Source organism: Diuraphis noxia, unplaced genomic scaffold (assembly GCF_037042655.1).
Source record: "Diuraphis noxia isolate RWA-SAM2 unplaced genomic scaffold, SU_Dnox_SAM2 contig0005, whole genome shotgun sequence".
NCBI lineage: Eukaryota > Metazoa > Arthropoda > Insecta > Hemiptera > Aphididae > Diuraphis > Diuraphis noxia.
This window is the reverse complement of record NW_028301715.1, coordinates 25,554,247-25,567,746: the sequence shown is the minus strand read 5'-3', so window position 1 is coordinate 25,567,746 and position 13,500 is coordinate 25,554,247. Positions and strand designations below refer to the sequence as shown.

Sequence of the window (13,500 nt, the reverse complement as noted above, 5' to 3'; positions counted from 1 at the left end):
TCTTTCTCTATGTCGAAGGTGTTTGAATTGGAACGGCGGTTCAATCAGCAGCGTTACCTATCGGGCCCAGAACGTGCTGACCTGGCCCACTCGCTTAAGCTGACCGAGACTCAAGTGAAAATATGGTTCCAGAACAGGAGATACAAGACCAAGCGCAAGCAGCTACAGGTGCCGTCCGGGAGTGGTGGAGGTAGTCCACCTGCCAAAAGAGTAGCCATCAAAGTCCTAGTCCGTGATGATAAGTGTCCTAAAGAGTCTGCGCACCAGATTTCGTCCGAGGCCTTTCATCGTCAGTCATCCAGACACGCGGCCCAAGGTGCAGTGGCCGTGGCGGCGGCTGCTGCAGCGGCGGCGGCAGCTTCTGGCGACTACCGAATGCAGCAACTGTTGCAACAGCAACTGCACCAGCACCGAAACCACGTGCACCAACAACGCCTCCACCGTGGCAGTGCTGAACAGGCTTCGGTCAGTTACTTACACCACCAGTCCAATTTTGGCAACGGGTTACATCACTTTTCTCCGGGTGCCGTCGCCGCTTCCGGTGCTGCTCCATACTACTGTTATGAGTATGGACCGGTAGTGGCGGCGTACCTGCAACATGAACCCGGAAGTCGGGTGTCGTCCACGACCACGATCGACGAGCTGCAGGACACGTCCGACGCCGGAAGCGAGTGTTCAATAAATGTCATCGACGAATGTCCCACTTCCACGACGGTCTCCGAATGATGCGCACCCGTATGTAAATCGACGACCGATTCTCTGTGATCATCGCATCACTGGCATCCGGCACTTTTTAGAGGGTTGTTATTGTTGTTAAAGATCGGAGTAGATGCATTTTGGTTTTCCAGTCATGCAGCGCCCTCGGATACAAAAACACGATCTTAACTACAACCCTGAAAAACAATAAACGTCTTTTGCGCGGCGTAGGAGAAGCGGAGAAGGCGTGACGCGTCACGCTAGTAGTTTTTCACAAATCAAATTTTGTTTTTTTTGCCCAGTAGTTATCTTTGGTTGCGATTTTTGATGCTGGTTACAACGTAGTGCTACGAAAAATGAATCGGATTTTTTTGATTTGTTTTTATCTGTGATTTATTTTCTTTGGAGTCTCGTGAATAGCTCGTTCTCCACTTTCAACTCTCTTTGGTACATAATTTTTTTATAATATAGTGTTATACAATATTTTTTATTCATTTATCAACTCTTCTTATTCTCATTCCACTTTTAGTACCTATACTATACATTAAATATATACCTAAGCTCTTTTTATACAATTGCTTAAAAATGTTTGTGTATAGATATAAATAGATATAGATATTTATATAGGTAATATTATAAATATAATAAAATAAACAAATTGTATGTACTTAGGTATTATTATGTGTGTTTATTACTCTTATTAGATGCATTCGAATTGTATAATAACTAGTACGTACGACGGAATCGCACAGTAAATGTACAAAGTTCAATAGTGAAAATATGTATACATTATATTGAATATAATAGCTTTTATTTTAAATAATAAAATAATAGGTATAATACCTATTTAAGTATGAATTCCACCAGAAAAAAGCTGGTAAAATGTTGTCCATTATATGAACACAACTTGGAAATAAAATCACATGTATGATAATATCTATACATTACACAGCCAATAAGATAAATTTACATTTTCATTGATTGTTTTGTCCACTGCAGTAGCCAAACTCGAAAATTCGTCACCTATGAAAACCAATTAATCTAATCAAATAAAATACATGCATATTTATCTATTTTATATATTTATACATTTTAACTACATATAAATATGTTAAAATTAGAAAATAGTAGAACAACGAAATATTATCATTAGATCATTGAAAAAAAAAATTCCCTGACATAAATTCAGTATATTATGTAAAAATTATATTGTACAATATCTACTTTAATCAGTGAAACTGATTTTTATTGATATTTATTTATGAATATTGTTTACTATTGATAAACAGTTTTGAAATATCTAGGATCATGATTTTTTTTTTTTGAACGCGGTTTGTGGATAAAATAATTAATATTGTTTCCAATCGATTCATGAACTATGGGGAACATGTTGATAACATTAATAACCATCACATTATCAGCTGTACACATACAAAATAATATACCAAGACAATTTGTATTTTAATTCGAGTATTCAACGTTGTTGTTAGTTTTCTTTGTTACACAATATTAGCTCTTAGATTTTTATCGTAAGAATTTTGTCGTTCCTCGAGAGTATATTTTATATTTGAGCTTATATTAGATTTATCGATTATATCATATTATTAACATATTGTCTATAATGTAAATATGCAATTTTATACATAGCTCGTAGCCGTAATTTGTTAAAAATTAAATGGATGATTATTTGTTTACCTAGTTAAAAAATAATAAATTTTGTGTAAGAACAAATAAACATACTATTGTTCTGTTTAACCTTGTTAAAGTTTAGATTGGCAACAATTACATTGTATAATTATTATATACGATTAGATTCTTTCATTATATACTTATTATATATGTATAAATTATTTATTAAAATAAATTAATACCGTACCAACACTACCAACCTACACCAAGTATTTATACAAGTTGTACATATGTGTACAATATATTATATTAGTACCAGCTATAATAATAATGAGGCAGCACATAACCCTTATAGAGGTACAATAACTGACTAGATTCTAGTCTATTTTATATAGTTATAGACCAAAATCAATGAACTAAGATAATAATTATATATAAATAAGTAGATAGTAGTGCAATAGTACTTACATATTATTTTAATTTAGTTTATAGATTATTAAAAGTGTCACCACTGAGTGAATTCTTTCTTTAAAATAAACTCGTGTTGTTTTTTACTCCAAGCCTATATGCATAATGTATATAGATTGTTTATTAGCTTTTTCTATTTATTTAGATCAATCACCATCAACTGAAACTCAAATTACTCATATTTATCGATTCGTGTATGACATATTAAATAAATAACGCCTAAGAGATAGCTGTCTTGTAGCCAAAACAACACAACTGTGAACGTACAGCGTATTTACATGTAGAGCTACTTTAAAGCCGAACGTTAAAGTTTCCATCTAAAACGATGACAAAAATTATCTACTTTCATGACTGGAAATCAGCTTAAAGTTGAGGATATGTCTTGTATAGATTGATGATAAGCAAAATTGTTAGGCGAAATACCTTGAAAATAAACTGGGAAAAATGCCAGGTGCGTAAAAAAAACACGCATACTGAATAAACAACAAAAAACTTTAATTAATAAATAAATAAACCAAACAAACATTTTAGAAAAAATTTTAAAAAAATTTAAAAATAAATTGATAACAACAAACAGCAACTATTATACTTGTTATCATAAATTATAGTATACCCAAATTATGATTGGTATATGAAATATTCACATAAGGTAACCCTGATTTCTAACGATAATACCACACTCCTCGGTCAAGTCCCGGAGACCTCGTTAATATAAACAGGACGTTACAACTGTATACGAAAAACGATTCTGAACGGAGATGATTTGTCAGTCTAGGATATATTATATTTAAATATTATCATATATTCTATTTTGAAACAAATATTTTATTTTTCAATTAAGACGCATTTTGCATAAGGCATGGTTAATCAATTTTTCCAAAAACAGTGCATGTAGTTATCATAATTCATAAATCATAACACCTTATATTATCATAGATATACATCATATTATACCTGGTTTGAGGATAAATCGTTATCGTTATGCGATTTCATAAAAATTTAAAACTCAAACGCTCAAAACATTTTTCCTATAATGAAGCTTCAAATTTTCTCTATAGCTATTTGAAGCCAAACTTATGGAAAACTTAGGGTTGAATTTTTTAACCTTAGATATAAATACAAATAATTATATGAATTTTGAACTACAAAATAATTTACAAATATTCATGGTTTTGACGACATTTGAACTTCAAATGCTAATAAAAAAAATTATGCCCATGTATTCTTATAATTTATAACTATAAGAATATCTTATGAGGAACATTGTATTAAATTTTCAAGAATTTTGATTGGACCAAAAAAATTTTATCGACACTTCAAAAAAAAAATTCAGTTGTCTATAAATATCTCAAAAAAAGTCAAAATATTTTGAAAATTAAATCATGTAAAGAAAATGCCAATCTAAATAACTGGTGAAATTTTCAAGTATCTACGACTTATACTTTTTGAATAATAACAAATATTTAAAATCGTTTGAGGATAAATCGTTATCGTTACGCTTTTTCGTAAAAATTTAAAATTCCAACGCACTTAAAATTTTTCCTATAATGATGTTTCGAGTTTTCTCTATAGCTACTTGAAGGAAAATAACAAGAAGTTGTATTTTTAATCCTTAGTTATAAACACAAAAATTTTTATGATTTTTCAGCTTCAAAATTACTTGCAAATTTTCGCGTTTTCGACAGATTTCGTAAATAAAAAAAAAAATTGTGACTAACGATTTTTAATTTTTTTTAGCTACATTAAGAACAACTCATAAAGAACCTTGTATTTTTTACCGGCACTTCAAAAAAAAATTCTCAAAAAAATTGAAAATTTCAGTGGTCTATAAATAACTCAAAAAAAGTCAAAATATTTTGAAAATTAAACTGTATATATATATCACTAACATAAACATTTGGTGAAAATTTCAAGTATTTATAGTGATTAGTTTTTGAATTACAACCATGTAAAAAAATCGATTTGGTCGAAAACTGATTTTGCTTCCCGTTTTTCTGTCACTTTTTTTTGTGTTTCTCGATTTTTTTGAAAACTGTTGGAAAATGTTTACTTTTGACCTGTATAATGCACCAAGGATATTCACTTTTCCATCGGAAACCACCCCCAAAGTTTGAAATTGAAGCATTATTTCGACTAGTTATGCTGTACACACACAAAAAAAAAACACATCATTGTAAAATCAATACATTCATCACTCCGTTCAGAATCTAAAAGTATGAAAAAAAACATGATTACATTCAAAATAAATGCATTGGATCTCAAAATTCAAAATTAATTGAATTAAATACAATTTTTAACTGCTTCAAAGTCACACCAAAGTTTGGTATATTTTTATCAATGAAATCAATATTTTTACAAGATTAGGCAAAATGCAAATTCCGATATTTATATTTAAACGGTTAAATGATGCAATATTGTTTAACGAAAATCGCGGTGTAGGCGACCTTGGCATAGCTACTAGCTAGTGTTTAGTACATACGATGTATGTGACTGGGAGGGAGTTCGACGAGCATAACATACTGTTAAACACACAGGCAATCTATAGTTAGGTGGGTTATGCCATTTATGCAAAACGTAGATATAGATATTACATTTATCGCAATTTGTAGTTCATTAATTAATAATTGTTAATAATAGAAAACAAATTTTTTTCACAGAAACCGATATCAAATAACAACACAATATTATTATTATGTGTAAGTAGGTACACCTTAATATTATCCCTTACTGCGATTTGCAGTTGCTACTGTAGCTTACAATGACTAGCGGATGTGTATTAAGTTAAAGTCAAAAGCATTCCATCGTAACTTATATACATTATAATTATGCTAAGTATTAACTATTAATTATAGGGACTTGGTAGTATATCATGTTCATGTACAATGTACGTACCTATACTATATGTAGATATAGTATAATATTGACGAGATGACGAATAAATTAATTTCCTAGAAATAAAACCATTCAAATATAATATGACCGCGGCCTATACCTATTATTATTACATAAACACAATTATTGACTTTTTCCGGTGTAGCATTGCAAAATTAATAAAAAAATAAATAAATGATAAATTACAATAATAAATTTTAAGTGCTCACTAGTAATCAAGGTCACCGATAGTCTAAAATGGTACCAACCTACTAAATTATGTGATTGTATATAAGATTTAAACATTTTTATAACATCAAAAATATTTTGTATTATTACTAAGATGAAATGATACGTAAAGGTCTACTTATATGTGTCATTTATGATGTCCGGATCACTAAATAATAATAATACGCCGCTGCAGCTGGTGATGGTGGTGGTGGGCTGAAATTAGTTTCAATTAGTGGAAATCTGCATTTGCAGTGAAAAAATATTTTTCCAATCTAGGTACTACTATTACAGTATACCGTCGTTAACGAATATAATATAATATAGCCTTGAACACTGTCGATTATGATCATATTAAAAATCTCACAACGCATTTCATTGCCGAAATCGTTTTTACACATAAAAACAATCCACGACCTCTGTGACTACATAATCTTAAAAACTAAAAAAATATAAAGGAAATGATAAAATAATGATACAGAATATTGTAGGGACAAGGTCTACACAACAAGACACAAGTCTGTTGTTAATAATATGTATATTTTTTAGATTCTGAACGAAGTGATGAATGTATTGATTTAACAATGATGTGTGTGTTTTTTTTTTGTGTCTGTGTACAGCATAACTAGTCGAAATAATGCTCGGTGTTCGTCAATTGTGCCGGATTTGAGACACTACCTGTATAGTATACATAACGTGACCATGCGTCCCGCTTTCGAGATAAGTGTCCCGCCATCCCCAAAGAACCTAAAAATGTCCCGTTTTAAGAAAAGTCGACATGTGGTAGGTATTAATTATTGATCACATATCACAATCATACATTTATACTGTATCTAGGGGCGTCATTTCAGATTTTTTTTTCAGGTGTGCAAAGTTTCAAGCAGGCCATTTTGAAATTTCACCAGGCCATATAAAAATAGATATACATGTATATATATGTATATGCATATTATCCTGCATTCAATTATTTCCATACATTATATGTATGGACCGGTTATTACACTTTGATTTTAATCATATAAATAATTGTGCATTCGGCTCATGCATTATTTTAGGCTTCAGCAAGGCGCAGGCCAATTGTAACATTTTAAAAGTAAGTGGTGCAACCGAACACCCTGCCACACCCCCAAATGACGCCCCTGATTGTATCTATACAGTTAACAGTATATGACGTATACCTACATATTTTAAATAAACTGTGAAACACTAAAATCCATAATTTTTGGCCGTTGGGAGACTATTATATGATTAATATAATATTCGCATTTTTCATATAAACAATTAAATGTTTTTTATTCAATAAAAAAAATTGTTATTTTACGCAAAATTATATGGTTTTCTTATTAAAATGTACAGGTGTCCCGCTTTGAAGGAAAAAAATTATGGTCACGTAAAGTATACATCTATTGCGCCGCTATAAAAAAGGTATACATCAATTGCACCGGAGCATTTGACAATGACACAGACTGTCTTGGTTAGTTTTAATTTTTATAATAATTATATTATATTATAATATATTAGATAAATATTAATTTATATTATTATTAATATTATATTAATTTATATTAATTATATTATTTTTATAATAATTTGTACAACAATAAACAAAAATATGTATATTATACCATACACACAATTTATAATCTAAAAGTCGATGACTGTAAAAGTTTTAAAACATTTGATATAAAAGTGACTTATCTGCATGGGCGTAACTAGGATTTAATAGCTACAGGGGCTAGAGTCCTAGAAAACCCAAGTCCAAGATAATTTGTGGGGGGCAAAGCCCCCCACACCCCCCTCTAAGCATCCCTAGCATTTAGTAATCACAAGAGTCCTCTAAAATCAAAATTTAAAATAAACCATAGAATCAAAGTATAACCTAGTCAATAAAAACAAATTTACATTATAATTTATAATTGTATACGCCTATATTTTGATGAAAATAGTTTTAAAATATCATCATCGTTTATTACATTAGATAGTTCTCTTTCTATATTAAGTGTAGCCAGATCACTAAATCTGTTTTGGGTCATAGTTGACCTAATGTATGACTTAATTCTCCTCACACGTAGCTGAGCTTATGGGTATAGCAAATGCAGTCTTTAATAATAAATAAACATTTGGATAAACTTCTTGTTGTACAACTGATTTTAACAGTTGAGATTGTAATATATAATAGTACTATAATCACTAACCAGTAACTGCTATACGATATAACTATATAAGTATATAACTAATATGTCTATACAAAAATACGCTAATACGGGTAGGTACCATAGACATATAATATAGATGGACTGCGCGTTTAACCCTTATCATGTCAGCAATAATAAACTTAGGTAGAAGGTAAATAATCATGGAAAAATGTTTATCTCAACATTTTTCATCCATGATACGGAATTAATAGTTACCAGGGGAGTTGCCGCATTTTTTTGTTTTACATTTTTCGAATTTTTGATTCCAGTTATAATACCTAGCGTAATATTATCATAGACATAATATAGATCATAATCTATATTACATGTATGAATATTATTATCTGTTATAAGTTATAATATTATATCATAGAATACATAAAACATAGCATTAAGCATAATATTTTATATTATTCATTCAAGTTTTATTAGTTTTGGTTGTTGATATTTTGTAAAACAGTGGTAAAATGGTAAATATATGTTCTATTAAAAGCTGTAGAAACATTGGTAAGGATGATGTTCATATACATAAGTAAGTTAAAAAATTATAGAATTTTAATAACTTTTATATTTTTAATACATTTAAGTATTTGCCATTATGTTTTTAAGATTTCCGAGTAATGAACAAATTGCAATGATATGGACTAACACAATTAAAAAAATACAACCATCGTACATGCCTTTAAATTTTTTTTAATTCTTAAAAAAATAAATAATAAATATTTAAATAATTAAGGTATATATTTTACATTTTACATGCCTATTGTCTTATCAGTTATCACATTTATTTACACAAAATAATACCTTGGAATAAAATCAGTAAAAATGTTTTATCCATGCTATTTTACCTTCTCCGGTCTTGTTATTTAGGCTGAATTTATTGATGGCGAGGGGGGAGGAACGCGCAGTCCATCTATATTATGTCTATGGTAGGTATCTATTTAAAGATAACAAATATAATAAGTGGGTTTTGGTCTTCGGGACATACAATACAATCCTATAAATACTTTGTAGTTTGTGTAAAACTTTTAACTGATAAACAATCATAATAAGTCTCATACCCGCGTCGTACATTCAATTATTCAATAATTAATGTACCATACTTTTACCTTTACATACCGTTACTCATTAGTATTTATTGACTCAATACAATACGTTAAGACAATTTCTTCCGCTATAACTATAGGTAACCAATTACTTATAAATTTGTTTTTGGTACATCCACAATAAAACAATATCAATATGTATAAAATATTTATTAATTATGACTATAATTATGAGTTATGACATATGAGTTATTTTAAACATTTTTTTTCTTATTTTTTCGGATTTGAATTTTAGCTACAGGCTCAATTTGAGGCTAAAATGTAAAACCTTCTAGGGGGGCTAACCCCCCCCCCTAGCCCCCCTAGTTACGCCGATGCTTATCTGGCAATATCAGCTTCATCATATTTTGAGGCAATTAAAAATATATGTCGAAAAAATGGTCAAATATCATATTTAATTACACACGTAAAAACCATAGCTGCAAAACCTATTTATAAGTTCCTTATTTACCAAATATACAACAATGCTTATCTTTAAGTTTTGTAATCAATAGAAATAATAGGTATTACACATGTTTATATAATGATGTATTTAAGAATCGATCGGCGCAATTGACGTACACAATTTATAACATTGAAGTATCGATTGGCGCAATTGATGTATACCTCTTTCCTATCCCATAATTTTTCTTTTTTTACCTGTGATTTACGGCGCAGTTGATATATGCCCATAATGCTTCAATTTCAAACTTTGGGGGTGGTTTCCGATGTAAAAGTGAATATCCTTGGTGCATTATAAAGGTCAAAAGTCAACATTTCCCAACAGTTTTCAAAAAAATCGAGAAAAACAAAAAAATAAATGACAGAAAACGGGAATTTTCACGCAAAACTAGTTTTCGACCAAATCGATCTTTTTACATGATTGTAATTCAAAAACTAATCACTATAAATAAAATACTCGAAAATTTAATAAAAAGTTTCTCATAAGTTATCCTTAAAGTGATTAAAAAATTATAAGAATACATAGGGACATTTTTTTTTAATAAGCGTTTATAGTTCAAATGTTTATGAAATCTGTCCAAAACGTGAAAATTTGCAAGTAATTTTGAAGTTGAAAAATCATAAAAATGTTTATGTTTATAACTAAGGATTAAAAATACAACACTATGTTTTCCATTAGTTTTCCATTAGTTTTCCATTAGTTTTCCATTAGTTTTCCTTCAAGTAGCTATGGAGAAAACTTGAAACATTATTACAGGAAAAATTTTAAGTGCGTTTGAATTTTAAATTTTTACGAAATAGTGTAACGATAACGATTTATCCTGAAACGATTTTAAATGTTTGTTATTATTTAAAAAGTATAAGTCGTAGATACTTGAAAATGTCACCAGTTATTTAGATTGGCATTTTCTTTACATGATTTAATTTAAAAAATACTTTGTTTGGCCCAATCAAAATACTTGAAAATTTAATACAAAGTTTCTGATAAGTTATTCTTATAGTGATGAAAAAATAATTATAAGAATACACAGGCAAAATTTTATTTATTAGCATTTGAAGTTCAAATATTGACAAAAATTCGTTAAAACCATGAATATTTTTTTTTGTGTTTGTCATTACGTTTTAGGGCAGTAAAAATGCTTCGACTTTTAATTTCAGTACCTTATTAAATCAGAAAGAGTATCTAGTTGATACTTTGGGAGATCAAAACAAAAAAATTGTTAATATTTTTCTAAATAATCGGGATAAACAAACTAAAAATTAACGGAAAAACAGGAAATTTTACGTACAATCAATTTTCGACAAAATCGATTTTGATTTTTCATGTAACTTTAAACGAATGACCATTGATACATAGAATTTTCACCGAGTGTTTATATAAGTATATTCTATCCACCATGAAATTTTTAAAAATTTTTGGCTTAAGTTGAACTATATTCATAGGTATATGCAATTTTCAATCATTATTAGTTTTTTAAAAATTAAAATCGATAAAAATATATTTTTTGGGTAGAAAATTTTGAAAATTTAATACAAGGCTCTACAAGTAACATATTGTTACATTAGCAATTGAAAAATAAAATAAATTCATATTTACAATTTTTTTTTTATAAGCATTCAAAGTTTGAATTTTGACAAAATACGTAAAAATCACAAAAATTCACAAATTGTTTTAAGCCAGAAATTCATAAAAAATTTTCTTTTTAAATCTAAAATTTAAAAATTTAATACAAGATTCCTTACAAATTTTTCAATCTTTATCCCAAAAAAAAAATGCTCACCGGAAATGCAAATTAAATTTTTATCAGCATTTGAATTTCAAATATTGACAAAAACTCGTCAAAACCATGAATATTTGCAAATTATTTTGTAGTTCAAAATTTATAATATTGTTTGTGTTTTTATCTAAGGTTAAAAAATTCAGCACTAAGTTTTCCATAAGTTTTGCTATAACGAAAATTTGAAGTGTCACTATGGGAAAAATGTTTTGAGCTTTTGAGTTTTAAATGTTTATGAAATCGCGATAACCTAACGATAACGATTTATCCTCAAACCATGTATATATCTATGATAATATACGAGAAGGTATTATGATTTATGAGTTATGATAACTACATGCAATGTTTTTGGAAAAATTGATTAACCATGCCTTATGCAAAATGCGTCCTAATTGAAAAATAAAATATTTGTTTCAAAATAGAATGTATGACAATATTTAAATATAATATATCCTAGACTGACAAATCGTCTCCGTTCAGAATCGTTTTTCGTATACAATGATGCCTATCATTCCTGTTTTTCCCTTAATTTTTTGTTTGTTTATCCCGATTATTTAGAAAAATATTGACAATTTTTGACAAATGCTAGTAAAAAAAAATTGTGCTATGTATTCTTATAATTTTTTTAACTCTTTAAGAATAACTTATGAGAAACTTTGTATTAAATTTTCAAGTATTTTGATAGGGCCAAAAAAATTTTATCGACACTTCAAAAAAAAATGTTTAGAAAAATTGAAAATTTTAGTTGTCTATAAATACCTCAAAAAAAGTCAAAATATTTTGAAAATTAAACTGTATATAGATATTACTAACATAAAAATTTGGTGAAAATTTCAAGTATTTATAGTGTTTAGTTTTTGAATTACAACCATGTAAAAAAATGGATTTGGTCGAAAACTGGTTTTGCGTAAAAATTCCCGTTTTTCTGTCATTTTTTTTTGTTTTTCTCGATTTTTTTGAAAACTGTTGGAAAATGTTTACTTTTGACCTTTATAATGCACCAAGGATATTCACTTTTACATCAGAAACCACCCCCAAAGTTTGTAATCGAAGCATTATTTCGACTAGTTATGCTGTACACAGACACACAAAAAAAAAACACACACACACATCATTGTAAAATCAATACATTCATCAATTCGTTCAGAATCTGAAATATTAAAAATATCAAATTATGTTTATCTTAGTACATTGTATATCAAATACATGAAAGGTAAATCCCTTTTTGATCGTTCAAAATATGCTTCTTCTACATTGAAATATATAAACATAATATTTAACATAATATATTAAAAACTATTTTCCTTTAATTCACTAGTTAAATCAAACTTTTAAATAATTCTATTTTTATATCATAATTAATTTTTAAATAGCCAATTTCTGTTTTGTGTTTAAAAATATAAACTCAATTGTACAGCAAACACCCTGCGTCTACCACGATAGTTTTGAATGCCTATTGGCATTAACTTAAAATCATCATGATTTATTTTTAATTGTACATATTGTTTCTGAACACGTGTTTGATTGTTTCAATATTACAAATTATAGCCTGCAGCAAACTGTTATTTTTATCATAATAATATAATGTGTATTTACTTTTTGATAACAATAAAAAAAAAAAAATAATAACGGGGCCATAATTAATTTTGTAGTTCTGCTCAAATTGACAAGATATAAGTAACTACCATTTTTGTACCTATATAAGTACCTAAATTTTAAGGAATATTCTAAAATTAATTAATTACATAAATAATAATGATAAATTATGAGTAATTTGATTTAATTTCATAAAACTATATGTACTGCGAAGAGATCCGCCGCAAATCCGTAATGTAACAAATAATTTTCAAATTTAAAGTAAGTACAAAATTTAATTCATGTTTATATGTAGTGTCTCGTTTGTTTTACAACATACAAAATACTTTTGTAAGTAGAAACAGCACATCATCCTACATGAGAATTTTTGTGATGTGCATTGGCGTTGAGTTCAATCTAATAAATTGATTATGACTTTTTCATGACTCTTTCGTCGCTTATATCTTATAATTGCAAATTTCTTTTTTACAATTTTTAATATTAGGGTTGGGT

The 13,500-nt window shown here is 28.5% G+C and overlaps 1 protein-coding gene across 2 annotated transcripts in view; it reads left to right on the top strand.

Moving 5' to 3' along the window:
• LOC107163503 (uncharacterized) overlaps positions 1 to 2,178 on the top strand; it is a 45,861-nt gene extending 43,683 nt beyond the window's left edge. For both annotated transcript variants that reach the window (XM_089229626.1, XM_015510967.2), the window contains exon 3: positions 19 to 2,178. In XM_089229626.1, the coding sequence (XP_089085752.1) occupies positions 19 to 726 (708 nt within the window). In that variant the 3' untranslated portion in view covers positions 727 to 2,178. The remainder of the gene's footprint in view (positions 1 to 18) is intronic.
• Positions 2,179 to 13,500: the final 11,322 nt, after the last annotated feature.